At 49.0% G+C, this 27652-nt stretch overlaps 1 protein-coding gene across 3 annotated transcripts in view; it reads right to left on the bottom strand.

The window, feature by feature from the left end:
- Positions 1-3646: 3646 nt before the first annotated feature.
- ELMO2 (engulfment and cell motility 2) overlaps positions 3647-27652 on the bottom strand; it is a 310978-nt gene continuing 286972 nt past the window's right edge. For 2 of the 3 annotated variants that reach the window (XM_078651889.1, XM_078651888.1), the window contains 3 exons: positions 22206-22288; positions 21070-21147; positions 4115-5357 (listed from right to left, as the gene is read on the bottom strand). In XM_078651889.1, coding sequence (XP_078508015.1) covers positions 5157-5357; positions 21070-21147; positions 22206-22288 — 362 coding nt within the window. In that variant the 3' untranslated portion in view covers positions 4115-5156. Of the gene's footprint in view, positions 5358-21069; positions 21148-22205; positions 22289-27652 lie in introns of all 3 variants that reach the window. The other variant, XM_078651887.1, reaches the window with a different exon arrangement.

Genomic DNA, 27652 nt, shown 5'->3' with positions numbered 1-27652 from the left:
TGCGAATCCACTTGTTTGCTTGTCGCAAATCCAGAATGGACCTGAACTCTTTCTCGTCCTTCTTGCGAACCAGAGAGAACCGGGAGTACAGACCTCTTCCCCTTGAGACAGAGGCACGTCTCCTATCGCCCTTTTCCCGAACAGGATATCGGCCTCCGCCTGTAGCTCGCGCAGCTGAAACTGCGAGCTGACCGGAGGAATAGCTGGAGAAGGGTTGATGAACCAAAGACTGACTTAGACCCGGCCGGCCTTTGTTCGCCGAAGAGCATCAAGCTCTCTCGCGTATGCGCACAATATACTTGTGAAGTATTAAAGGCGGCCCGGGACCACAGACAAACCCTGGGAGGAAAAACGCCGCTAGAAAGGGAAGGAGGCCTCAAGCCGGTCTCCACGCCCCAAACCTACAGCCTTCCAAAAGTCTCGAGTCAGACTTATGCGGGCCACTCACTACCCCCATGGCAGCACAAGGGTTGCCCAAAGAACGGGAGAGTAGAAGCACCCTGCTGAGCCGCAGGCTGCAGAGACGTCCGACGAAAACAAGTATGGCAACGTAGGACAAACCCACAATACTTGGGGGTCGGCAGAGAGAAAACTCCGCTCCGACACCGATGCTTAGAACTGAAACCATCAGGTCTCTTGTAAGGCTTCCCTTCTGTCTCTTGGCAGGGGAACCATAAATCGGTGAAGAAAACACCCCCACACAGGGATCCTACCACAACCGCCCAGCAACAGCGGGCCACAGCATGACGTCTACGCGCCACCACCCCTGCGACCAAGTCAGAAGTACATTCGAAGCCAGAACCTCCTGGCAGGAGGTAGCGGACCAAAGCTAAGTACCGCCAACCAGTTAAGAGTCGGAGAAGGACTCCCCGTACTCGAGGAAGACGCATCCCCGGCATCAAGGCACGGGGATTCGCGGACTGAGGGGCCAAAGGCCCCTGCCTAGCCGATGAGTAGGCATGCAAATACTCAAAACTAAGCAAAAAAAGGATCAACGTCCCTCGCTTACACGTGGTGAGTAGCCACAGACTCCCCATCAGAAGGGTTCCTCGACGCGATCAACTGCTCGGCGTCGTGAGTGGACGGAGCCGGGAACACAAAGTCCCCTCCTACGAAGAGGGGCTCAACACGGAGCGAGGCCTGGAACAAGACCCAGGCCGCAAGCACCGGTAAGTGTTCCGCGGCTGCAACCCATGACGTCGACTTCACCACGACGTCACCATCACTAAGACAGTGACTGTCTCTACGATAACCAACACTCCGACGTCAAAATGTCACCACGGTGTCAAACACCGAGACGCCGAGACATCCATAACCGTGACGTCTGGACCCAACGGAAGATAGCGGAGTCCAAGCGACCAACGCCCCAAAAGGAGCACCACTGTCCCATGACGTCGAGCATCACTGCTCCATGATGCCGAGCATCACTGCTCCATGACGTCGAGCAACACTGCTCCATGACGTCGAGCCTCACTGCTCCATGACGTCGAGCGTCACCGCTCCATGACGTCGAGCGTCACCGCTCCATGACGTCGAGCGTCACCGCCCCACGACGTCGAGCATCACCGCTCCATGACGTAGAGCATATCTGCTCCCTGACGTCGAGCATCACTGCTCCATGACGTCGAGCATCACTGCTCCATGACGTCGAGCATCACTGCTCCATGACGTCGAGCATCACTGCTCCATGACGTCGAGCATCACTGCTCCATGACGTCGAGCATCACTGCTCCATGACGTCGAGCATCACTGCTCCATGACGTCGAGCATCACTGCTCCATGACGTCGAGCATCACTGCTCCATGACGTCGAGCATCACAGCTCCATGACGTCGAGCATCACAGCTCCATGACGTCGAGCATCACTGCTCCATGACGTCGAGCATCACTGCTCCATGACGTCGAGCATCACTGCTCCATGACGTCGAGCATCACTGCTCCATGACGTCGAGCATCACTGCTCCATGACGTCGAGCATCACTGCTCCATGACGTCGAGCATCACTGCTCCATGACGTCGAGCATCACTGCTCCATGACGTCGAGCATCACTGCTCCATGACGTCGAGCATCACTGCTCCATGACGTCGAGGCACCCCATCGACGTCGAGGCACCCCATCGACGTCGAGGCACCCCATCGACGTCGAGGCACCCCATCGACGTCGAGCACCCCATCGACGTCGAGGCACCCCATCGACGTCGAGGCACCCCATCGACGTCGAGGCACTCCATCGACGTCGAGGCACTCCACCGACGTCGAGACACTCCATCGACGTCGAGGCACTCCATCGACGTCGAGGCACTCCATCGACGTCGAGGCCTCAGACGTGCCTTTACCGGGGAGAACCCCAGAGGTTACAGCATGGGACTCGGTAGAGGACCCACCCTCTCCTTACCCAGAGGCGAAAGATGCCTTCAAACTCCTCTGTTCTAAACCTGGGAGCCAAAGCTTCCCAGAAAAGAAGTCACAGAGAAGACAGGTGTCAAAAGACACAGGCAAACACAGAATACAAACCTGTGAGCTTCAGCTTTGGCCTTTAGTACAGCTGCAGACAAAGCACTTGTCAGACTAGAAGAAGTATAAGACAAGAATACTGCAGAAATTCTGCCAAAAAAACACAGCAGAATGTAGATAAAGGCCAAAGACGTCGAGTGAAGCTGTAAAAATCCTAATTTATCACAAAAATAATATAGAAAAAGCTCTAAAAAGAAGAGCTAATGCTCCAGGGTCCTGCTAGCAGGAGCCGGAAAAAAGAACTGAAGGTGGAAGGGACCTGCAGTGCATTCTGGGATACTGTGAGGCTTCTGGAAAGTTCTCTTAAAGGCACAGTATCCTGTTTTGAGCCACATAATGGCAGCCTATGGGGCTTGTCTGTCCACTTCTTCCTCTCTATCATTCCAGAGGCTTTTGCTGTTACAGGCAAGGTTTTCTCTGTAAGAAAACCCTGGACAGGCTGTGCTGTTTGTGGACTTTTGGTGGAATTTCTAGTCGAAGTACTGGACAGTGTAGCCTGTGGATATAGGCTGCATTATCTGTCTTTAAATTCTCTCTTAAGTGTCTGTGCAGTTCTGCATGTTTGGACAACTTAAGAGATTATTTTTGATTGCTCCGGGGTCCGCGCACATGGGCGGGACTATTCACTAGATTATGACTATACACAGAGATCCCCTACTACAGAATGGACTGTTCTACATAGTTTTACCATACTACACAACTATGCCTGCTTAGCTTGCACAACAGCACAGTCATGAATTGCCCCAACACCAATTCTGCCTTTTGATTTACCATCCGAGCAGGTATAGCCACCCTTTACATGGCGCACCGAAAGACATAATTTTAGATCAACAGAACGATGGCCACCCAAGTACCGCAGTGGATCCCATACGAAAGCTTGCTCATCCGTACCATATCATAGTAAAAGTCTGCTTCATCTTGCCCATACGTACTTGCTTACCATCAGATAATATACCACAATGGACTAGCAGTTGTTAGAGGAACATATCCTCAGACCCCACACAACCTTTATAAATCTTACAGTCGATCTGCAGAAACCTTGGATGAGTGAAATCAAGATACTAAGTCCTCCCACCAGGATAAATGATCAGATGGTGAAAGAAAGCACAAAATCCAACTAAAGGCGTCGTAAACTTTACCAGGACCTATTTTAAAAGAGAGTATTTTCCTAAGTTCACATAGTTCTATGGCTTGTTAACAAGTGACAGACTCATACCAAAAGACAGCCAGGTCTAAAAACCTTCGAGTGACAAAGTAGAGTTTAACCTGCATTGAATTGGCTAAATAGCAATTATGATAATGTGTAGGCAATTTATGAAAAAATAAAATCATGGGATCATCAACAGAGGGAGTGAGAGACGAGAGCCTTATATGGAAAACACAAACTATGTTAAAGAAAACAGGCTAGAGGCCATAAAGGTGGGGTCGGGGGGGGGAAGAAAAACAGACAGGACCCCGCCTCAGACAAACATTGTGAGTGAAAGTAGGGCTTTAACATTTCAAAATACAAGGCAAAATACTGCCAAGGAGAAACAAGTTAGAGTACAGCCAAGCTGAATGGCTAGCATATCCTCACTGGAGAAATAATTACAGGGGGTGGAGGGTAAAGTGAGTATTCAGGAGGCAACCGAACACTGGAAATAAAAAGGTCTCTTCTTGTCCATGGCAAAAATAGGAACACAAAAGCTTCGTTCATGGTCTTAATTAATTGGTTCTGCATCAAATGGATGTATGCCGCATGCTTTAATGGCTTTATGGCTAATTCTAGTCAATATCGGTTGTCGCAATTATTGCGAAAACAAAGAAGTTTTAAACACTCTAGCGTCAACTGGTTCAAAGTACTTTAAAAATTAAAAAAGCCTATCCTTGTGACAACTGGAACAGCTATAAAGCGCAAGACTTACACTGATTAAAAATGAAACATGATTGGAGGATTCATCCACCGAATTAGAGATGGTGGATGGGAGAATCCAAAAGTAGAATCCATTGAGAAGCCAGAGTGCGTGCTTCTACCATCTGGCCTGAAAGGTAGTGCTTATGTAGCCAAATGGATCCAAAGTAGTCAAGGGTGCACAATCATGACATCCCACGGCCAACCCAAGCAAATCAGGGATTGATAGTGGAACAGGAGCTCCAGAATCTAGTTTCATAAGGCCTGTGACGTCAGGTCTATTCTTCATACTGTCTTTAAGGTTGTTCCATCTAACCCTCACTTAGCCAGTGACATAGATAGGCGGGTCCGTTCTGTCTGCATGAATTGCGATTTGACATTTACTTCCAGATTGAAGAAATGGCTAGGCTGGGAAACAGTTTGGCATCAGTCCTCATAGGCATATCATGTCAGCTGTCGAGTGCTGCTTGATGATCATTAATTAGGGAGTTGTTCTGGTGCTGTCTCTTTCAGATAGGTGAGATGCCTTTCTTGAGCAATGTAGACAACTTCCAGAAACAGACAATTTTTGTCCGCGGAGACCTACGATGGCTCATTGGCTCATCTGTGTCTTGTAATCTCATGTTGTCAGAGTAAACAGCAATTTTTAGTGATCTCGGGACAGGCACAGCCCCTCTCTCACCTCTCCACAGCGTGAAGTCCCCGCTTGGATGCTGGGATAGGTCTCTCTGCAGGATGAAGAAATCCACCACTCAGCCATAGTGATACACAAAGTCATAGCTGCTCGGCTCCTTGGGAATAGGTGGTGGGGCCTCTGGGATCTGGATGTTTTCAAGGTCCAAAAGACGTAGCTTCATCTCCATGCTAAGCAGCGTGTCCATGTCAGTCTTGGTTAGCTCGCTGGACATGTCCTTCCCCAGCAGGGCATTCAATCCATCAATCCAAATGCAGTACTGTGGAAGACAACAAGAGAAATTATTGAATGTGCAAGGCAACAGAGAACCAGTGGAGAAGAGAGCAGGTGTATGCAGTTACTCCAACGATAATGGCAATATAGCGAAGTAAAATAAATAAAGCCAATGATCACAACATAAGAGCATGTCTATTGCTGCAGACAGTTGTGGTGTTCACTGAGCTAAGAGTTAAGGATACTCCTATGAAAACAGATAGGCCTCAGTTAGGAGCTGAACTAATGAATGGGTGAAGAGTAGTTCTAAGGAGTGCAGTAGGGTTCAGAGAACTGAACAACTGGGACAAACTGTCTATAGCAGGATATTTTGTCTAATGATGGTGCTTGCCAATTTGGGGACAGGATTTGTGTTTCCTCAAGATATTGTATTATAATAAATGGTGATAACGAGGAACTACAAGCTTGCTTACCAGTCACTGGACAGGACCAATGGCTCAGTGAGTAAGAAAGGAAAAGGTTACTTACCCTTTAAGCCTCTGTAAGTGGCGTGCAGTGCTGTAAATTCACATGCTGAGCATACTCCTGCCATATAGTGTTGGGCTCAGACGTGTGCAAGTTGTTATTTTTCATAAAGAAGTCTTTGAAGTCACGGGGTATAGGGACACCAACTATTGCTAGTAATGCGTATGGGAATCATCCCCATTGTTAGTTTGTTTTTCTTGCACGAAGGGTGAGGATGTAGATAGAACAAAGAGGTACAGAAAAGAGGACTATGCGAAAGAAGATCAATGGAATGGAAATTAGCTTCAGTATTCAACAGCTTCTGGGGAGGAGGGTGGGTGCATGTGAATCTACAGCACTACATGCTACTAACAGAATTTTACAGGGCAAGCAACATTTACAGTTTGTGGCATGTGTAGATGTAGATACACAGGCTGTGACCCCAAGGCGGTGGCTAGCCAGAGGTGTTTGAAGAAGATTGAAAAAGTGTGAATTGGACAGCCTGGCTAACTCTATCTTGCTGGCAAGGTAAGACACCCAAACAGTAATTTTTAGTAAAGGTTAGGGGAGTAGACCAGGTAGCTGATTTGCAGATGTCAGCTACAGGAATATTAGCTAATAAAGCCATAGATTTTTATGGGTTGAATGAGGTTTAGAAGGGACAGGGAGAGGTCTTGTGGCATTACAGGTCTATATGAATTTGATCAGTCAGCGTGCTATACCTGCTTTAGAGAGAGCAAGGCCCTTGTGTAGTATGGAGAAGAGACAAAGAGCTGTTGTAACTTATGGAGTGTGTTAGACCTGTCAGCCTTAGGGTGGTTTTTCCCCGTGATTTTTTTTGCCCTTGCCTCATTTTTCCCACCTTCTTTTTGTTGGCCCTTAGGTCTTCGGGCACCTTTTCATAGCTAATCTTGTTAGGGTGCAGGTGCTCTCTATTTCCAACATGGCTGCCACTGGCCCCTGCTACAGCAGCGTGGTCTTTTAGTGTAGCACCCTAGTTGCCAGGAGCAGGCTGGGTCCCCATACAATGTTGCAACACCAGCCACCCAGCCCCTGTCCATAGTGGGGAAGCTCCTGGAACCTTCCAGAAGAAAGGCGGACCCGACTTTTCCTGCCCTAGAGAGTGGTCACCTGACCTGGGCAATATAAGCAAGGGAGGGAACTTTTAGTTGGGGCATCACTGACCTGGGGAACCCACGCAGGAGTTTTAGGCGGGAGGGCCTAGTGAGGAACCTATGCTACTGGGAGTGACAGGATCTAGGTGCTGCCTCTTAAGCTGGGTGAGGTGTCCAAAGCTAGCCCCCTGATCTGGCCCAGTGGTAGGGAACCCCAGGGCCCATCTGCAGTGACTGAGGAGAAATTCTTCAAGCCTTCAACTCATCACCCCCCCCCTTCCACTTCAAGAAACAAGCAACTAAGGGCGCAGAACCATCCAAGCGCCAAGAAACCTGCTTCCTGGGACCAGGTACTGGACTGTGCTGCCCTGCGCATCCCCTGCCTACAACTGGGCCTACCTGTCTCCCCCTGACTGAACTGTGGGCCAAGCGCTACAATTTGCTCCCATCCTGCCTGCAGTCCCTGCTAAACTGTGTGGGAGGCGCCTATTCTGCTCCCCCTGGTCAGCGCTGTACTCGAGGCTGCCTGCCCTGTCAGGGATCATCGAAATTGCCTCCCTGCCCTGCCGGCGCCTATCGCTGAGAAGCGCCGCCAAGCGCTGTACCTGGCTGCCTGAGGAAACCCCCCCCCTTGACCTTGCGGCGGAAGCGCCGCCACGCGACGCTTCTGAGGCGTTTTCAGCCTGTTCCGTGGCCGCCTGCCTCCACGCTGTGTTCAGCGCCATCATTGACCCCCTCGGCGGCCCCCGGTGCCAGGAGAGGGCCGCCGCATCCAGTTCCTCAGGCCACACTGGGCCCGAAGCCTGTCTGTCCCCTGTCAAGTAAGCGGGAGCGCTGCCACGTCATCGGCCGCGCCCCCGCCCAAGCCGCACAGCCATTGGCCGCCTGGAACCAGCCCCTTCTCCCGAGGCCCGGCACCCGAAGAAGTCCCAGTTCGCCGTGGAGGGGGCGGAGGACCTGAGGAGCACCCCTCCGCTGTACCCCGCCAGCCGCGCAGAAACACCACAGTGAGCCTCGAGTGCTCGATCTGCCTCGCCCCCGGCGCTGGTGCCCTAACGCAGTACCTGCACCGCGCTGGGGCAAGTGAGGCTCCGGGAGGGACGAAGCCCCTCTCGCCGGCAGCAGCATCTTCGCAAGGGCCCCGGAGGGCCGAAGAAGTGAGGTAACCCCCTGGGGAGGAGGGCTGTAGGCCGAGTGAGGCCCGAGGTCGCCCCTCCCCCGGGGTTAACTGAGACTGGGCCCTATTGGCCCCCCTTCTGCATGTACCTCGAATATTTGGAGGCTGGAGGGTCAGACACTTTCCTCATTATATCGAAGTGCACCATATTTACAAGCCTGATATGTTCAAAGTGTACCATATTTAAAAGCCTGATATGTTCAAAGTGTACCATATTTACAAGCCTGTTAATGAGAGGGAGAGTCACTTCACTGTACTGAATTTTCTTGCAGAGGTGGACTTCCATAGTATTCTGATGATCTAATCTGGGTCGCAAACCGATCTGTATTCACAAGAAGAGAAGCTTTTGGAAGGTTACTAAAGGCTGTGTTCTTTGAAGTTCCTTGTTAGACTGGAAAGTACTTGCTGAAATGTTCTATTACTTTCTAGGAAAAGCGTCCATGAGAGGTTTGATGTGTTACTTTAACGCAATGCTATAGTCGCTTCTTGTAGGATCCTCCAGGTTTATACTATTACCCCTTTGCCTGCCAAAGAGTCTGATGCGACAGGCGGGGCTAATTAATGTTTCATTGTTTAGATGAGCTGGTTATTATTTTAATGAAAAGTCTTACTGAAATGCTTAATGAAATGTACACCCATTTACAGGAAATGCAATCTGAACGGGATTCATGAAATGTCTTAATGAAATGCTTATCTGAAATGCTAATGAATTAGCCATGCATTGCTCTATTTGAAAGCTTATATAAAAGATCTTGATTTCTTTCAAATACAACTACTGGTGTGGTCTCCATTATTGCGCCACTGTGTGTTTCATTGGATGAGTGTGTTAAGTAGCTGCTTTACACGCAAGCCCCTGGCTGCCTTCCTGCTCGAGCCATGCTACCCCCCGGAGAACTGGTGGTCCCAGTTCTTACATTGGTGGCGAGCGGTGGGATCCAGGACCTGTAGCTACCTAACACCCTCCAGTGGGACAGAGTGTGCTGCAATTAATTGGACACCTGTCGTTCTTCAGGCAAACCCAATTGCCCTCCACTGTCTAGCCTGCAGCAAAGTGTGTTGAACCAGCATTGTTGCCACATCTTAGAATTTTTCTTCCAGGTTATCTAGGTCCTCACCTGACAGAATGGAGTTCCAGCTGGCTGACCTTGATAGGTACACGGCAGTGCAGTTAAGGGAGTTTTGTCGGGGGATGGGGGTGCCTGTGGGGACGAGAGCTGTAAAAGAAGAGCTCCGTACCGCCTTGAGGGCATGGGTATGGGCCCACCCAGAAGAGGATGGGGAACAGGTCACACATGGGGAGGCGGACACTCAGGAAGACCCAGGCCTGCTCAACATTGACATGTCAGAAGATGTGTTGCCAGGACCACGTTCCGGGGCGGGAAGTAGTGTATCTAGGGAGAGTGTGTCACCGCAGGAGTACGAGGACAGGAAGGAGGAGAGGCGATTGAAGTGGGAGCTTGCCAAGTTAGAGCACGAGAGGGAGAGAGAAAGGGAAGATAAGCAGTTTGCTTTGGAGGAGAGGAAGCTGGCGCACGAGCTGCAGCTCAAGGAAATGGAGCTGCAATCATTGCAGTTGAGTGCGCCAGGAAGTCCTAATGGTGGCAGCGTACCAGGAGCTCATCAGGAGCCCAGATTCTGGTTACCCAAGGAGGTGATAGCGAGCTACACCAAGGGGGATGACATTGCCAGGTGGTTGGAGGCGTATGAAGTGGCCTTGACTGCCCATGGGGTGCCTGAGAAACACTGGGGAGGTGGTTTGTACCGGTATATACCTCCTGATGTCAGGGACTCACTCCTGTATTTGGAGAAGGCAGACCAGTTTAGGTATTCCCCCATGAAGGAGGCACTTATCAAATATTTTGGCCTCACCCCTGAAAGGTATCGCCAGAGGTTTCGTGGCAGCCATAAGCTGTCCACGCAGAATTGGGTGGATTTTTTTTAATATGCCCGAAAGGCTCTGGATGGTTGGGTGCGTGGCAGCGAGGTGCGTGATTTTGAGGGTCTGTATAACTTTTTTTTGAGAGAGCACCGCTTGGATAAGTGTTTTCCGGAGTTGCGCCAACATTTGGTGAACCGCAAGCTTACTGATGCCCGTGAGCTCGCGGAGGAGGCGGATATTTGGGTTAGCACCCGGGTGTCACACAAGGGCCCCGGGGGAGATGGCCCGAAAGGCGGACAGGGCGCCCCTCAGAAGAAAGAGGGTGGAGATAAAAGAACGGAGTTCTCACGAGGCCCACAAACTCGGCAGTTTGGGAAAGGAGTAGGTACCCCACCTCAGAACCGTTCCCCAAAACCCACTTACCCTGACAAGAGTCAGCAGCCAAAAGTGGTCCGGTGCTATGAGTGCGGAGAGGTCGGACACTACAAGGGAGATCCCCAGTGTCGCAAACGACCCCCAGCCCCCATTGGTGGCAAGAGTCCCGGGGTGGCTAGTGTAGCGCTTGGGTTGGAGCTGCCCCTAGATAGGGAAGGGGAGTGGACAGGCCTGACCCTGGTTTCACTTGGGGATAGAGAGATGGTCCCAGTGACGCCCTTACCATCGAATACTGCTAAGTACCAGCAGAGGGTGAAGGTCAATGGGGAGGAGGTGGACGCTCTGAGGGACACAGGAGCCAGTATGACCACTGTAGTGAGGCGGCTGATGTCCCCTGAGCAGGTTGTTCCTGATGTGTACCATCCGGCCGTGTTGGCTGACGGCCGAATGAGCTACTATCTCGTGGCTCAAGTTCCCTTTGAATGGGGAGGAGTGTCAGGCCCGTTGAGAGTTGCATTCAGCCCTGCCTTACCTGTGGACTGTCTGCTTGGTAATGACCTCGAACATACCGCCTGGAAGGAAGTGGAGTTTAAGGCCCACACTGAGATGCTGGGATTACCAGGGTGGACTTGCGTAGTCACGCGGTCTACGGCTGCCCGGCAAGAAGCTCAACCCGGGTTGGAGCCTGAAACAACGGCCCAACCCACTGTCGGTCCAGAGGAGAGTATTGTGGAGGACACACCCCGTGTGATGGATGGGGAGCCCACGGAGGTAACCCCGGAGTCCGTGGAGGTGGATGTCGTTCCCGTGGGGGATTTGCCGACCCTTGCCGAGTGGCATGTGGAAGGAGGTCCTACCCGGGAGGATTTCTGTCCGGCGCAGAAGGAGTGCCCCACGCTTGAAGGAATGCGGCGACAGGCCGAAGCCCAAGCAATGAACAAGACCGGCAACTATCACGTGTATTGGGAGGATGGCCTCCTGTACAGTGAACCAAGGGTTCCGGTGCATGGGTCCTCGAGGGCCTTAGTGGTCCCCCAGTGTTACAGGCCTTTTTGATGGAACTAGCGCATGAGATACCTCTAGCCGGACACCTGGGCCAGGACAAGACCTTTGCGAGCCTAGTCCCACATTTTTATTGGACTAGGATGAGAGTTGACTCTGGCACCTATTGCAAGACCTGCAAGACTTGCCAGGCCAGTGGCAAGACTGGGACCAAATTGAAAGCCCCATTGGAACCACTCCCAGTGGTCGGGACCCCTTTTGAGCGGGTCGGTATTGACCTCGTTGGGCCGTTGGACCCTCCGACCTCTGCGGGACATCGGTTCATTCTGGTGTTGGTGGACCACGCCACTCGGTACCCGGAGGCCATCCCTCTGAGGACCGTTACTGCACCTGTGGTGGCGCGGGCCCTGATGGGGATATTTAGCCGAGTGGGATTCCCCAAGGTCGTGGTGTCGGACAGGGGCACAAATTTCATGTCGGCCTACATGCAGGCGATGTGGAAGGAATGCGGAGTGACCTATCGGTTCTCCACTCCTTACCACCCCCAGACTAACGGGCTCGTAGAGCGCTTCAACAAGACCTTGAAGGGGATGATCCGGAGTCTGCCAGAAGACCTGAGGCGGAAATGGGACATCCTCCTCCCTTGCTTGCTGTTCTCGTACCGCGAGGTACCCCAGAAGGGTGTCGGGTTCAGCCCTTTCGAATTGCTCTATGGCCATCCCATTAGGGGACCCCTCAGTCTGGTCAAGGAGGGTTGGGAGAAGACTTCGAAGAAGCTTCCCCGTTATGTTGTCAGCTACATGCTGGCATTCCGCAGTCAGATGGCCAAGCTGTGGAAGGAAGCCTCAGACAACTTAGAGGCTAGCCAAGCTGTCATGAAGGAGTGGTATGACCGTAACGCTCGGACGGAAGAGTTGGACGCTGGACAGAAGGTGTGGGTCAATGAGCCTGGGGAGCTTAGTGCCCTCCAGGACCGGTGGACTGGTCCGTACGAGATTGTGGAGCGTCCAGGCCAGACCACCTACGTCGTGGACTTGAAGACCCCCCCGACAACCCCACCGGGTGCTCCACGTCAACCGCCTGAAGCCTCATCATGAGCGATCAGAGCTTGCTCTCCTCATGGTGACGGATGGGAGCGAGGAGGAGGAAAGTGAGCCTCTTCCTGACCTTCTAGCGGCTCAGGAGAAGGATGGTTCAGTGGAGGGAGTTGTCCTCTCCCCATCCTTGACCCCAGAACAAAAGAGGGACTGCCGCCAGGTATTGGCGCAGCACGCCTCATTGTTCTCCCTCACGCCTGGAATCACACATCTGTGTACCCATGATGTGGACACAGGGGACAGTCCGCCAGTGAAAAACAAGTCTTACCGGCTGTCCGAGAAAGTGAGGAGCAGCATCCAGGGTGAGGTGACCAAGATGCTGGAGCTGGGTGTGATCGAACCCTCCAGCAGCCCGTGGGCTAGTCCGTCGTGCTGGTACCAAAAGCGGCTCCACCGGGCACCACACCAGAACTTCGGTTCTGTGTGAACTATCGGGGGTTGAAATCTGTCACCAAGACAGATGCTCACCCGATACCACGGGCAGACGAGCTGATTGACCGGCTGGGAGCCGCCAAGTACCTCAGCACCATCGACTTGACATCGGGGTACTGGCAGATTGCCATGGCCGATGGAGCGAAGGAGAAGACAGCGTTCTCCACCCCCGAGGGTCACTTCCAACTTCGAGTGATGCCCTTCGGGCTCAAGAATGCTCCGGCCACCTTCCAGCGGTTGGTGAACCAGGTGTTATCTGGCCTGGAGTCCTTCTCAGCGGCGTACCTGGATGACATAGCTGTCTTCAGTAGCACCTGGGAGGACCATCTGCAGCATCTCCAGGAGGTGCTGCGGGCCGCTACAACGTGCTGGCTTGACTATCAAGGCTAGCAAGTGCCAGATTGGAGAGGGCTCTGTCGTGTACCTGGGACACTTGGTGGGCGGAGGTAAGGTGCAACCCCTCCAGGCCAAAATTGAGACCATCATGGCCTGGGAGCCGCCCAAAACTCAGACTGAGGTCCGAGCTTTCCTCGGCCTCACTGGCTATTACCGCAGATTCGTCAAGGGATATGGCACCATCGTGCCCCCTTGACCGAGTTGACGTCCAAAAAGCAGCCACGTCAGGTCATCTGGACGGCTGCCTGCCAGGAGGCATTCGAAACACTGAAGCGCGCGATGTGTACCGCTCCGGTGCTGGCCACTCCGGACTTCCAAAAATAATTCATCGTGCAGACAGATACCTCAGAGCATGGCGTAGGTGCCGTGCTATCGCAACTCAATGATGATGGCCAAGACCAACCTGTGGCCTTCATCTCCAGGAGACTCCTCCCTCGGGAACGGCGATGGAGTACCATCGAGCGAGAAGCCTTCGCTGTGGTCTGGGCTTTAAAGAAGTTGAGGCCATACCTTTTTGGCTCTCACTTCCTGGTTCAAACCGACCACCGTCCCCTTCGCTGGCTCATGCAGATGAGAGGCGAAAACCCAAAGTTGCTAAGGTGGTCCATTTCCCTACAGGGGATGGACTTTAGGGTGGAACATCGGCCCGGAGCTGACCACGCCAATGCTGACGGTCTCTCCCGGTTTTTCCGCCTTAGTGACGAGAACTCCCTAGAGGTTGGGTAGCTCTCCCCACTTTCAGCTGGGGGGGGACGCATGTTAGACCTGTCAGCCTTAGGGTGGTTTTTCCCCGTGATTTTTTTACCCTTGCCTCATTTTTCCCACCTTCCCACGCGACGCTTCTGAGGCGTTTTCGGCCTGTTCCGTGGCCGCCTGCCTCCACGCTGTGTTCAGCGCCGTCATTGACCCCCTCGGCGGCCCCCGGTGCCAGGAGAGGGCCGCCGCATCCAGTTCCTCAGGGCGCACTAAGCCCGAAGCCTGTCTGTCCCCTGTCACGTGAGCGGGAGCGCTGCAACGTCATCGGCCGCGCCCCCGCCCAAGCCGCACAGCCATTGGCCGCCTGGAACCAGCCCCTTCTCCCGAGGCCCGGCACCCGGAGAAGTCCCAGTTCGCCGTGGAGGGGGCGGAGGACCTGAGGAGCCCCCCTCCGCTGTACCCCGCGAGCCGCGCAGGAACACCACAGTGAGCCTCGAGCCCCGAGTGTTCGATCTGCCTCGCTCCCGGCGCTGATGCCTTAACGCAGTACCTGGGGCAAGTGAGGCTCCGGGAGGGACGAAGCCCCTCTCGCCGGCAGCAGCATCTTCGCAAGGGCCCCGGAGGGCCGAAGAAGTGAGGTAACCCCCTGGGGAGGAGGGCGGTAGGCCGAGTGAGGCCCGAGGTCGCCCCTCCCCCGGGGTTAACTGAGACTGGGCCCTATTTCAAAGGCTTCTTACTAAGTACTACCCTAATCGTTATCTACGATCTCAGGGCCGTCTTTCAGGTGCCCAGAATCCAACGGGCACGGATGGGTGGTCGGTCATTCAAATATTTGGCCAGCAAACAGTGGAATGACCTCCCCATTGAGCTCCGGATGGAGCCCTCTGAAGGAAACTTTAGGCGCAAATTGAAAACCTACCTTTTTCCTAAACTCTGAGATCCTTTCGCCCTTTCCTCCAGCGGCCTTTGTTTCTCTGGGGTTCTGTTCTAGTTAATTAGTCTGAAAGCGCGGGGACACACTGTTGCCTAGTGTAACCAGGCGCTATATAAAAGGTGTTTATTATTATTATTATTATTGGCCGCCCTTCTGCATGTACCTCGAATATTTGGAGGCTGGAGGGTCAGACACTTTCCTCATTATATCGAAGTGCACCATATTTACAAGCCTGATATGTTCAAAGTGTACCATATTTACAAGGCTGACATGTTCAAAGTGTACCATATTTACAAGCCTGTTAATGAGAGGGAGAGTCACTTCACTGTACTGAATTTTCTTGCAGAGGTGGACTTCCATAGTATTCTGATGATCTAATCTGGGTCGCAAACCGATCTGTATTCACAAGAAGAGAAGCTTTTGGAAGGTTACTAAAGGCTGTGTTCTTTGAAGTTCCTTGTTAGACTGGAAAGTACTTGCTGAAACGTTCTATTACTTTCTAGGAAAAGCGTCCATGAGAGGTTTGATGTGTTACTTTAACGCAATACTATAGTCGCTTCTTGTAGGATCCTCCAGGTTTATACAATTACCCCTTTGCCTGCCAAAGGGTCTGATGCGACAGGCGGGGCTAATTAATGTTTAATTGTTTAGATGAGCTGGTTATTATTTTAATGAAAAGTCTTACTGAAATGCTTAATGAAATGTACACCCATTTACAGGAAATGCAATCTGAACGTTATTCATGAAATGTCTTAATGAAATGCTTATCTGAAATGCTAATGAATTACCCATGCATTGCTCTATTTGAAAGCTTATATAAAAGATCTTGATTTCTTTCAAATAGAACTACTGGTGTGGTCTCCATTATTGCGCCACTGTGTGTTTCATTGGATGAGTGTGTTAAGTAGCTGCTTTACACGCAAGCCCCTGGCGGCCTTCCTGCTCGAGCCATGCTACCCCCTGGAGAACTGGTGGTCCCAGTTCTTACAGAGTGGTTTATTCCTGTCAATGTAATACATAAGTGCTCTTTTGACATTAACATTTGAAGAGCTCTTTCTGCTATTGAATCTGGATCCACGAAGAAAACAGAGTGCTATAGTTTGATTAAGGTGGAAGATAGAAACCACCTTAGGAATGATTTATGATTTGTCGTGAGGAATACTCTATGTGGTGAACTTGGAAAAAAGGTTCTTACAGAGTTTAAGCCTGGAGCTCACTGACACGTCTGAGGGAAGTGATAGCTACAAGGAAAGCTACCTTCTAGGAACGGAACTGCAAGGTGCAACAATGAAGTGACTCAACAGGGCAGGTGGCACCCTAGGAGGGATAATCCTATTATATTCCTCTGTAATAGGAACCGGAAAAGGGAGGTGTAGTCTCTGTTTTAAAGGTAAGCTGCCACACTCACCAAATGAAGTCTGATGGAAGTGTAAGCAAGGCCTGACCTCTACAAGTGGAGCAGATAACAGACTCTATCTTGGACGGCTGCCTGGAGAGCGTCAATATGCCTAGAAGACAATAATACTCAAAACTCTTCAATTTGGCTGCCTAGCAGGCTCCGGTTGTGGCCTGCACCCCTCTTTAATGATGGTCAGGCATTCTGATGGGAAACTGAGGTACCCAAACTCGTAAGACTTCAGGTGCCAAATCGCAAGATTGAACTGTTTGGGGTTGGGATGTCTTTGGTATTCGTATACTGCTTGTTTTAAGAGAATTAAGTCAATTGGCTTTTTCAGTCCAGACTTATGTGCAGGCATATGGCTACACGTATATAACAATGTCCCTTGACTTTTCCCTTATTCCAATTGAATAATTATGAACATTTTATATATATAGATGTATATAGATATATATATCACCACTTTCGATGGCTAGATTTATAGGTCATTAGGCGTGTTAATAATCATCATTTAGCTTAGTGACCATACTCTTTAAATTCTCCAACTTCTCCTTGTCTACTGTCTTCTCTCTTCATTTGACTCTTGGAGTACTCATATGCCTATACTTTTTAAATATAATTTGTTTGTTCCCAATTATGGGTTACTCGTATGTGTCCCATGTGGTGTGCCTTGGTGTAATTTTATGCTGTTTTATGTATTCTATATATGTAAATAGGTATTCAAATGTGTCTTGTATGACTCATGTTGTATTCTGTGTCTCCTTGACTGCTTGGATGTGCCGATTTTTGAAACATGGCACTCATAACATAGTCCTGTTGTTTCTTGGCTCATCAAACTAATTTAAAGTGTATCTGCATATATGATTCTATGTTGTATATGCAATTGTTGGATATATCTTTGTATGTATGTATTCATGTTTGTTTATATATGTTGTTTTTACAGCTCTGAAGAAGTCCAGTGGTCTGGACAAAACGCGTTGGCTGTTATCTGTTGCACTGACTTTTATATATGAACTTTCGAAAAATATACAGATTTAAGTAAGATTTGTACACACTTAGGAAATCACATTAGACTATTTGTCTACTAAATAGGGAAACTATTGAATAGTTTTATGGTGCACCTTTTGTTGCATTTGAATTTGTATAGCCCTGTGTCGGGCTGCACTTTGATAGCAGGTGCTAAAATTGAGTGCACGTTTTAGATATACTGTATTCTGAGAATTTGGAGATAACAGGTAAGGTGCGATTTAGGTTAGAGGTCCGCACTGTCATGTCTATGTTTGATTTATTTTGACATATTTCCCTGTAGTAAACCCGAGAGGGTGTTTGCTGCTGTTGCCTAGGGAAGTAGATGCCTTGGGGAGGTGGTTTGAGCCCCTCCACGATATTGTGTGCAGCAAAAAGTCCCACAGATAGATGGGGTCTTTAGGGCACCAATGGCTTTAGCAGTTTACGTATCCTTTTTACAGCATCTGGTCAACTTGCAGGCCGAACAGATGCTCGCTGTCGAAGGGCAAGTTGACCAAATGCTGTTGTATCTCTGGCTTAAAACCAGAAATATGCAGCCAGGCATGTCTGTAGAGGAGGATACTGGTATTTACACCACTAGCAGAGGTATCTGCTGCCTTTAGGGTGCATCAAATGTTTGTGTTGGATATAACCTTCCCCTCACCTACTAATTCCTGACCCCTCAACTAATACTGGTCTGAGAGGTGTTGCAGAATCTCCTCCATCTCGTCCCAGTGGGCGTGATAGTACTGGCAGAGTAAGCTAAAGTACTGGCAGAGTAAGCCATAGAACTGGTAATACGCCTATGTGCGGCAGATTGGGACACAATGTGTTTCCCTGCCGCGTCTATTTTCTTACTCTCTCGGTCAGGAATGGAGGGAGGGAGGTATCCCCTGTGCCCATTACCGATCCGTGTGCAAAACAAACGACCCCCGATGTAGGCAGGGTTGGAAGGAGAAACGTTATACTTTTTGTCGACCCCTAGGTGTGATGACTCATGCCTGGACTGGCTCTGTAAAGATGTCAGAGCCTGGTTTGAGCATCCCCTTATGCATTGGCAAGTATTGCATGGACCTCTGGGAGGTGGAGAGTGTCTCCATGAGGAAGTCAGGAAGTCATCCTCCACAGGTTGTTTGTGCATGTCCATCTTGTGGAATGCAGCTGTCCCTTGCAAAACCTTGTGGTATGCAGTATTGTTGTCTGGCTGGGATGACTTGGTCAGATAGAGGTCCGGATCAATATCGCCCGGGGGCTCTTCAGCATATTCATCCCACAGGTCAGTGTGGGGCTGTGGGTCATAGGGAGACCATGGACTATTACTTCCAAACCCTGAAGGAGGGGAACCCAGAGGCAACTATGGGTAAGTGTACACTGCTAGTAGTGAGGTGAATGTGCGTGAAGGTGTTGGAGAAGAAGGCAAAGGAGGAGGGGGACAAAGGGCGAGGAGTTGGAGGTAAGCGTGGCAAAGGAGGTAGTTGAGAATTGTCCATCATGGCATCGTAGTTTTTTGGGTGCCAGCTCCAAGGGTGGATTCAGGACCTCTTCAAAAGTCAGTTTCCTCTTTGGAGGAATAGGGTCCTTTGAGCGAAAGGCAGGCTTGGCTAGAATTCATACAGTCTCAGGATGAATGAGGATGTATGGTTGTCTGGCATCAAGCTCCTCTTGAAGGTAACGGCGGATGGGATAATCTTGAGCCTCGGAAGCGGTGGAGTATGCTGATCTAGAAGACAGTTTTCACAGAGCGAAGGGTGTCCAATGGCCTGCCTGCCCAGAGCCTGATTTCAGCTTTTAAGGTTTAGTCCCCAGGGCCAGCTTCACAAGTGTAATCAAGGCCGGAGCCACAGAGCCACTTAAAGTCGAAGGTCGTGGCTTGGAGGCAGACTTCAACGCCATGAGATGGCAATTATTCAGGTCCGACTCAGCAGTTCAGTGGTGACCATGGCCTTGTGGCAGCGGTGGACCGGAGGCCTTATGACTGGTTTGAGGCTCGACCCCCCTCATAGGTGATGCTCGGTTTCCTAGTAGTGTAAGAGTGGGAGGCAGTATATTGGAACTCACTGCATCCAGTTTTGTAGATAGGTAGTGTGGAGGCTCGTCTGCTTCGATATCGAAGCCAGAGCTTTTCTGCATTGGTAACACTTCAGCCTCTGCGCCCGAGTCTTCTGGATGCAGCTTGCTCTCGGTGTCCTGTTCTCTGATCAGGTTTGAAGTATCGTGAGCTCATTTGTGCGACATCAAATCTGAGGTGATCGACAATACCTACAGTACTGGAGGGTTTTCTTGTTCCAGAAGGGTAGGCATGCCAGACAGGAGGCCTCCTGGTGGACCACGGACAGACAGAGGTCACACACCTGATGGAGGTCTGTACTGCGGTACTTTGCTCGACACTTCAGGCAATATCGGAATGTAGGTCTTTCCATCAAAGGTACATTCTCCGGTGCCAAGGAATCGATGGAGCCTCAGAGGGGCCTAGCTCCATACGGGGCGTCACAGTTCTTCGAACGCAGAACCGAAGTAAAAGGCTACGCAACGCTTGGAACTGACGCTGAGGTATACTATTAATTCCTCCGACAAGTAAGAATAACCCAAGAGAGCCGAGCGAGAACACCACGTGGCATCAAACGAGCTTGAAGGGTCATGCCTGAACCTGATGGCAGAGAAAAAACAATCTAACAATAGAGCCGATACCCATGTTCAGTACCAGCAATAGGTGGAGTCACTATAGGTCGTGACTCGAAAGACTTCTTCAAAGAAAAACGCCTTGCACACTTTTGAGTCCATCACAAGATGGCAGGACTAAGCAGAGCTTGTGCATTTACAGCTACACATGCCATGAACATTATATGTTACCCTACCTGTTCAAGTTAAATGAGGGTCTGGACTCCTAACTGAGTGAGTCATGAGATCTTGTAGTGTGTTAGATGCCATCTTGTGGATGTGATGGCAGTGATGTTTGCTGAGTCAGGTACACATACAGGGGGTTCGATTAAAGAGGTGCTTGCTGCATTAGGTGCAGTTATTATGGTTAGAAGACAGTGTTGCTTACTGGATAACATAAGTGCTCACTGAGTTAGGTGCAGATACCATCACTGGAATTCAGCGGATATTACTCAGTTAACCATACATAGTGCAGTTGGATTCCAGTGGTGCTTGCTAAATTGACTGCACATACTGCTGATGAATGACAGAAGCAGCTGCAAAATTAGATGCCAATTTTGGGGAAAGATCGCAATGGTGCATGTGGAGTCCGGTGCAAATCAGTTCAAATGAAAGCTGCATTTTCTGAGTTGCACATGGTCTTCTGATGCGTGGACATTGTGCTCATTGGAGATAGTTGTGTGTGATTAAAGTGGAGCTTGATAAAGTAGAAGCAAATGTGATGGCATCCTTACATTTCTATGGACAACAGCATCTGGGTGTACACCAGTCAGTCAAAAGATGTTTGCACTTTTTCTTAATCCTCACCACCCTGCAATCTCATGCCCCATAGCCCAGAGTAGTTTCACTGTTACATCAGCTACTGCCTGCCTTTTGTCCCAGAGAAGATAGTGGTCTCCACGCTCTCAAGCTCATCCACTGCTTGTGCATTACCCAAACTTACTTCCACCCACAACTTTAAAAAAAAAACTCTTTTACCCAGTGTCTAGTCTTGCTTTCTATCTTTTCCAAAAATCTTCTCACTGGCCTTAAATTCCACGTCTTGTGCAACCCCCAGCCCAATCTAGAGTGATGTGTCTTGCTTACCTCATACTTGTTTGGTGCAATGAAGTTCAGAGTTTCATCTGGGTCGTACAGAATTGAAAAGGCCAATTCCAAAACTTCCTGGTGTGAGGAAAATATGGAATTAGCACAGGTGTCTCTGAATATGAAGAAGAAAAACAACACTCTGTGGTCGTCCTACCACCGCAAGACTACGTTCATACAAAAGGTAGAGAAGGTTTACTACTTCATGCACAGGTAAATGTCACTCAACAACACCACAGGAAATAGGAATCAAGGTGAGCTCATCAGGTGAGTTACAACTACAGGAGGTGCTCCAGGTAAGAGAACACTCCTTCTCAGACAGGCCAGTACCATTCTGTGGGATGCAGACAGCACAGAACACACAAACCAGACTGGAGACATCAGTAACACAGGCTCCTCTGATCAATCTGGGATGGAGTATTGACAATGGGCTGGTTATCAAGGACAACGAGGTGTGTTTTTACCAGGCTGAGAAACAGCAAAGAAATGCAGGCCATCACTTGGGATGGTGATCTTTGATCAGGACGTTTTTCACGTTGGGAAGCACCCAACAGCAAGCTGTACTAACCAGCAGTGGGCAAGGACAGTGTGGTGTGCTCACAATGTTGGGGGTGCTACCAATGTGTGATTTTAAATGGATAGTAATAGCAGCACAGGACATGAGGGTGATGGGCAATGTTTGTGCGGAATTAAGTCATGAATAGGCTCAGCAAGAGGACAGCCTCAGCATAATGCATTCAAGATCAGGAGGCAATGGACCCTTGCAAAGTTAGGAATTATGTGCAGCAGTGATCTACCATGAAGGCCTGGTGAGGGTTAGTAGTTTCAGGTGAGATTCTCAGAGGGATGGGGTGCACAGAAACTAGGAAAGTAGACCATCTGTACTGGGAAGCAGCAATCTGGGGGAATAAATACCATTATGGCTGGAGGCTGTGACATTACGCAATTTTCTCAGATAGTATGGAAGAACAGCAGCAAAGAGCCCTGTCAGCAGGGTGGTGGTGTGGTACCAGGGAGGGGGTCCTCTCTAAACTTGATTAGTGGCAACAGATGGCCCTCTGCAGAGGTGGATAGTGTTAAACTTCTAAATACAAAACCCATTAGCCAGATTTCAGACATATGTTGTATCAGGTTACCTTATTCTGTTTCAGTGCACTCTTCTCCCTCATGTGAGGGCAGTCCTTTCCGGTCACCACTGACTTGATGTCTGCCACTGGAACTGGAGAAAAAAAAGGAAGACAAAGATGTATGAAGAATGAAGATTACGAATTAAAAAGAGATGCAGATTACGTGTTTGCAGAACTGCTCTGCCTGATAGTGTATTAAGCTCAGTGTTATATATAGGTGCCGCCCCTGCACTCTGGCATCAATTTAAAACAAGCCCTCTGTGCCCTTAGGACCAGAACAACAGTAACAGTGTACAAAATCTAACATTGAGCCTTATAAACACCTAGATGGACACTCAACGAAGCATGGAGGATGTCGAGTCAGTGAGTAATCTTCAGCTAGACCTGCGGACCAGAGAGTTAAGGCATTAACGCCTGGTCATGATGTGGATGGACACCTGACAGATGTCTAGCATTTGGCAAGCTCTTGCGTGGCCAAAGACTGGACACACAGAAGAACATCAGAAAGTTTAGCCTCCAGCAGATCAACACAAAGGTCCTGATACCAGGCCACAGACTTTGCCCAGTGTCCAGAAGAGACTGACTTTGTTGACAGGAGAGTGAGCACCCAAAGTGATATTCAGTACTTCCATGGGCAGATCGAATCCACTTAGCTAGCTCCGCTCAATCTCAAAACCTAGAGGTGTAGGCTGTTGAGGTTTGGGTGTAAAATTCTGCTTTGTTGTTGTGAGACCAGGTCCTCATGAAGAGGTAAGCGGAATGGAGGTCAGACACACAGACTCAGAAGGTCAGAGTACTAAAACCCTCCAAGCTCAGCCCATGGTTATCAGGATGAGCCAAACCTGATCCATCCAGACAACCTTCATCACCAAGGGAAACGGAAGAGGTAGGAGTGCGTACAGAAGACCAGAGCACTACAGTAAGTGAAACTCCCCTCCCAAGAAACCTTGAGATGGAAACGTAAGTGCAAAAAGTAGGCAATGAGCGTGCCTCAAAAGGACTAGACAATGTGTGAGTCGACCAGAGGTGCTCTCTGTTTTGTTTTGAAATTTGAGACCAAAACTTAGGTTCTATTTCTTAAGGGGTGCACCTGCTATTGATCACATTTGTGCCGATTGTTTATATTGCGGACGCTTCTCTCTGCTGTGCCCTTCCTCATCTGTTCCACTTCTTTGACTCTGCCATACCAATTTGTTCTGTGCAACCAAATGTATTCTCATGTGCGTTTAGTATTACATGGATTTTATCTGTTGTATGTATGTCTGAATGTATGCCTCTTTTTTATTTCTAACTAATAAAAACTACTTGAACACAAAAAAAAAGGTTATGCCACCAATGGTGGAAGGCTGCTACTGCCTCCTCATCCTGCTTAGAAAAGGCTAAAGGGAGAGTGACAGATGTTTTTAATTGAAGACACTTTTTCACCAGTTTTCCTATCTATCCCTTCCTTGTTAATCAGTGTAGTTCCCCACAATATTGGTCCTTGCTCTCCCAAGGTATGCATTTTGAAAACTCTATGTTCATTATATATGGGGGAGCACCATACCATGAGCAAAGACCCGGGATATAGTGTGCAAGTCTCTACAAGATGTTTTTCCTACAAATCTCCCTTTGCCTTTGGGCAGTAAATGTCCAAGTTAATAGATGGGCAGCTCTATGAATCACTCAGTAATAGAGATAGTGACATTCATGTCCTCCACACTAACTCTGTGGCACATAGTATGTAGGGGTCATTTTGTAGCATCAGGGAGTAATCAAACACCAGTACTCTCACTGAGGTCTGATCTTATTTCCCTCTCCACCAGGTGGAAAGGTTTCTACATCAGCCACTGTGTACAGCCTCAGTGAATTGATGATATCAGCATACCTCTGGGATGTTGCCATCATTGGTCTTCATTCTCAAGCTATAAGAGCCATTCAGCTCCAGCGCTTGCAAGCAGCAGCATCTGGGGCACAGCTCTGTACCCACACTGATCAGATAGGAGAGGTATGTCTGAATGGCAAGATCTCCACTTTTCAGTGGTATCGCTCCCAAATTGTTTGCTGCATGGGGATCACTACAGGGCTGTGATGCCTATAAAGGAATCATGGAACGTAACACCAGGGTTGTGTTTTCCTGATCTGGGAGACCCCACAGCCGCCTTGCAAAAAGCATGGCTCCCTACACCTCCATAGATTTTCAATCCCACTGGTTATACTGGGGGTTCACTGCAATCAGTCCTCCCCTGCTACAGGGGGATGAAAACACCATTAGATACAGGGGGGAATAAAATGAATAACAAAAGAAAAGATAATTGGACTAGGAGGCTTGCCCTCCTTGGCATCCTATACAAGCCTTGCATCTATTTAATAAAAACTCCATATGTCCCACTAGATAACAGACTTGGGGCTGATCTTTAGTCTGCTCACTAGACACAATGGTGTGGGGGCAGACTCTACTGGCATTTGGACTGCAACCCATCTCCTTTAACAATGAAATCCTTAAAGTCCCTTGGGGAGGAGAGCCAGGTTTTTCCTAAATTCGGCTCTCCCAAATGGACTGAAAATACCACTAAATATCAGGGTCTTCCTTTATGGAGATATGGAATGGGCCGCATAGGGGGCTGTATCCATGGGCAAGCAGTTCTTACAGCCCCTCCATGGGTAGATTTGGGTCTATAAGTTATTCTGCCCATCCCCTGAAAAGGGCTAAAAAGGCACACTATATACCAGGGTTATTTCCTTAACTATATGTAATAGAAGGAGGCACTCTGTCATTTCCTGAGGCCACATCCCCATCTCCTTTGTCCAGGGTCCCATTCAGCCCCATCGGGGGGAGGGAGCATCATAGGGACTCTATCCACGATCTTATTCCTAGGGGGACGGCAAAATATTACCCCTCAACACCAAAAGCAAGAAAAACACAAACAATGAGGGGGAATAGGCTTCCTGGCACAGGACATGCCTCTCTCTTGGCTCTACGCAACATCTGCATTTCAGCTCCTCTAGTGGAGTAGATCAGGGGGTGTTAGTCTCTGATCTGCTTCCACTGTGGAGGGCCTGAAATGCTTCCTACACACCAGGAATCACTTTTGAAAAATAAAAAATAGTGGTAGCCTGGCTTCATGGCACAAGGTGTATGGCCTATACCAACAAAAGCATTTCATTTCCCCTAGGGGACCGTATTGGGATTTAGATTTTATTTTACAAAATAGAAACCTTGGGGAACAAGGCTTCCAAGAAAAAGGCCATACTTTTTATGGACACTGCCCTCCACCTGCCTTTCAGCTCCCTTAGGAGGGAGTGTATCAGGGGTATTAACCAGTCCCCCACCCATCCTCCCCCTTCACCTCTTCAATCCTCCCCTCTCTGTGGACCTGAAATTCCTCAAGACACCTGTGTTTATTTTATGTGCTATGAAACAAAAACAGAAACTGAGTAGAGAGTCATGCTTCCTGGCAAAAGGAACCCATCATCTGCATTTCAGTTCCTCTAATGCAACTGATCAAGGCACTTTGCTCCTATCTTGTATCCTGCAGGATCTGAGAATAACTAAGAGCAAGATTTAATTTATCTTTTATAACTGGGGAGTTTATTAGAGTTGTTCATCTGACTAAGTGTTTGGTTCCCTCACTCACTCAGCTGTGCCAAAATGAGACCACATATGTGGGTGGACATACCATAGTAGCAAGGACAGACAAGAACTAGGCCCATAAGTTAAGATGTTGGATGTACAGTTTGTCAGCAAGTGGTATGCCAGCATGTTTTTGTCTGGGTTCACCTGGCACCCATGGACAGCTACTAATCATTGACAATTCTGAAAACTAGAGACAAAGGGGAATGCAGGATGCTGTTGGACAATATTCCATCTTTTACAGGACTCTGAAATGTATAAACTGCGACACTCTCTAAAACTCCCTTTTATTAACCAATGATCATGCTTAGTCATTGCCTCTAAAATTCCTCTACTTATTGCTTCCATGGGCCGTTTGCTACAGTTTGTCCATTGGTGGAGGTCTGAGCATGCTATGCAAAAGTTAAAATTAATTAATTATTAGTCACTTGTGGATCTTAGAAGGTCCAAGCATAAATCATTTGCTTGCATGACAAGATAGCATATCATGCATATGTCAATGACCCATAACTCTTCAACTACACAGTTTGCTACAAAGAGAATGTTCAGATGTGGCACCTTATGCTTAAACTGGTGGAATGTTATGTTATGTTATGTTAACTGCTTTTATACCGCGCACAGCTGCCCCAGCAAAGGGGCGTCCTGGCGCTGGCTGGGAATGGCAGTAATTAAATGCTCTGAAAAGCAAGGAAAACTTTTTTTTAATTTGAGGACAGAGTAGAAGAGACACCAAAAGCAGGCAGGAAACATTTAACTATTACAATAGTTCTGCTGGTTGTTTAGGGATTCATAGGTATAATCTAGCAATGGCTTGGTGCAGCTTTACTCCAAAGCGGACCTATTTACCTTGTGGCCACTGACCTTCAAGGCAAGAAGGGGACAGGCACTTCCAAGGCATAACCCACAAAATAATTGTCATGCTAGCACAATCTTTAGATTTCTAATCTCGTCTTAACAAGAATTTATCTCAACTCTTGTCAACCCTTTGGGAGGTTAAGCGGCTCACAAATGATCCTGTAGCACACATCAACGTTCCAAACTACTGTTCTAACTTTTTAGGAGAAGGAATCTCTTACAACTTCACAAGCTGTGTATATATATTGGCCAATAGCACTCTCTTAAGTGATCAGCAGGGGCCCCAGGAGATGAGTACTGAATCATTGCTTAATCCGGACTGCTCCACCTGTGCATCTTGTCATATATCAGTGCTGGTAACATTTGTGGTTAAACATATTTCTGCCTTTCTTGAAGAAACCAATAATTTTGATCCCAAGAAACTGGGGTTTCACCCAGGATGAGGGACTGAAATCACATTACTACTTACCTTGATCAAGATTCATTCTATGTAAGACCGCAATACTGTGGGAGTGAGCTTGCCTCATCTTTGTCACAGTACATCACGTGATTCTGATCTTCTGTCTGCCTGGGACTGGGATAAAGTGCACTGTACTAGCTTCAGCAATCTCCCAGTCACTGTGAGAAGTCGCAGGTCATTATCCTTGATGGTTTTTATCAACTATGCCCAGCCCTCATCAGTACACATTAGATCGTTTGTGCTCAGAGCTTGGCCGTATGCCAAAAATATTTAGATCATCAAATTCAACAATCAAGTGTCTTTGTATGGTCTCAGGTTTACCGAAGGTCCGTCAGCAGAACAGGAATGGAGGAGCCACAACTTGTTAAAGCTCAACAATAGTAAAACTTCTCCTCCCAGGTCACAGCCACGCTTACTGGGATGGTATGTTAGGGTCTATGTGTTGGGGCCCCCTCCAGTCGCTTCCGCTAAAGCCAAAGTCCTAGTAGTAAAAATTGACCAGCAATCGTCTTTCATATCACAGATTAC

Source organism: Lissotriton helveticus, chromosome 7 (genome assembly GCF_964261635.1).
Source record: "Lissotriton helveticus chromosome 7, aLisHel1.1, whole genome shotgun sequence".
Lineage (NCBI taxonomy): Eukaryota > Metazoa > Chordata > Amphibia > Caudata > Salamandridae > Lissotriton > Lissotriton helveticus.
The sequence above is the reverse complement of the archived record's forward strand: the minus strand, read 5'-3'. Positions and strand labels throughout refer to the sequence as shown.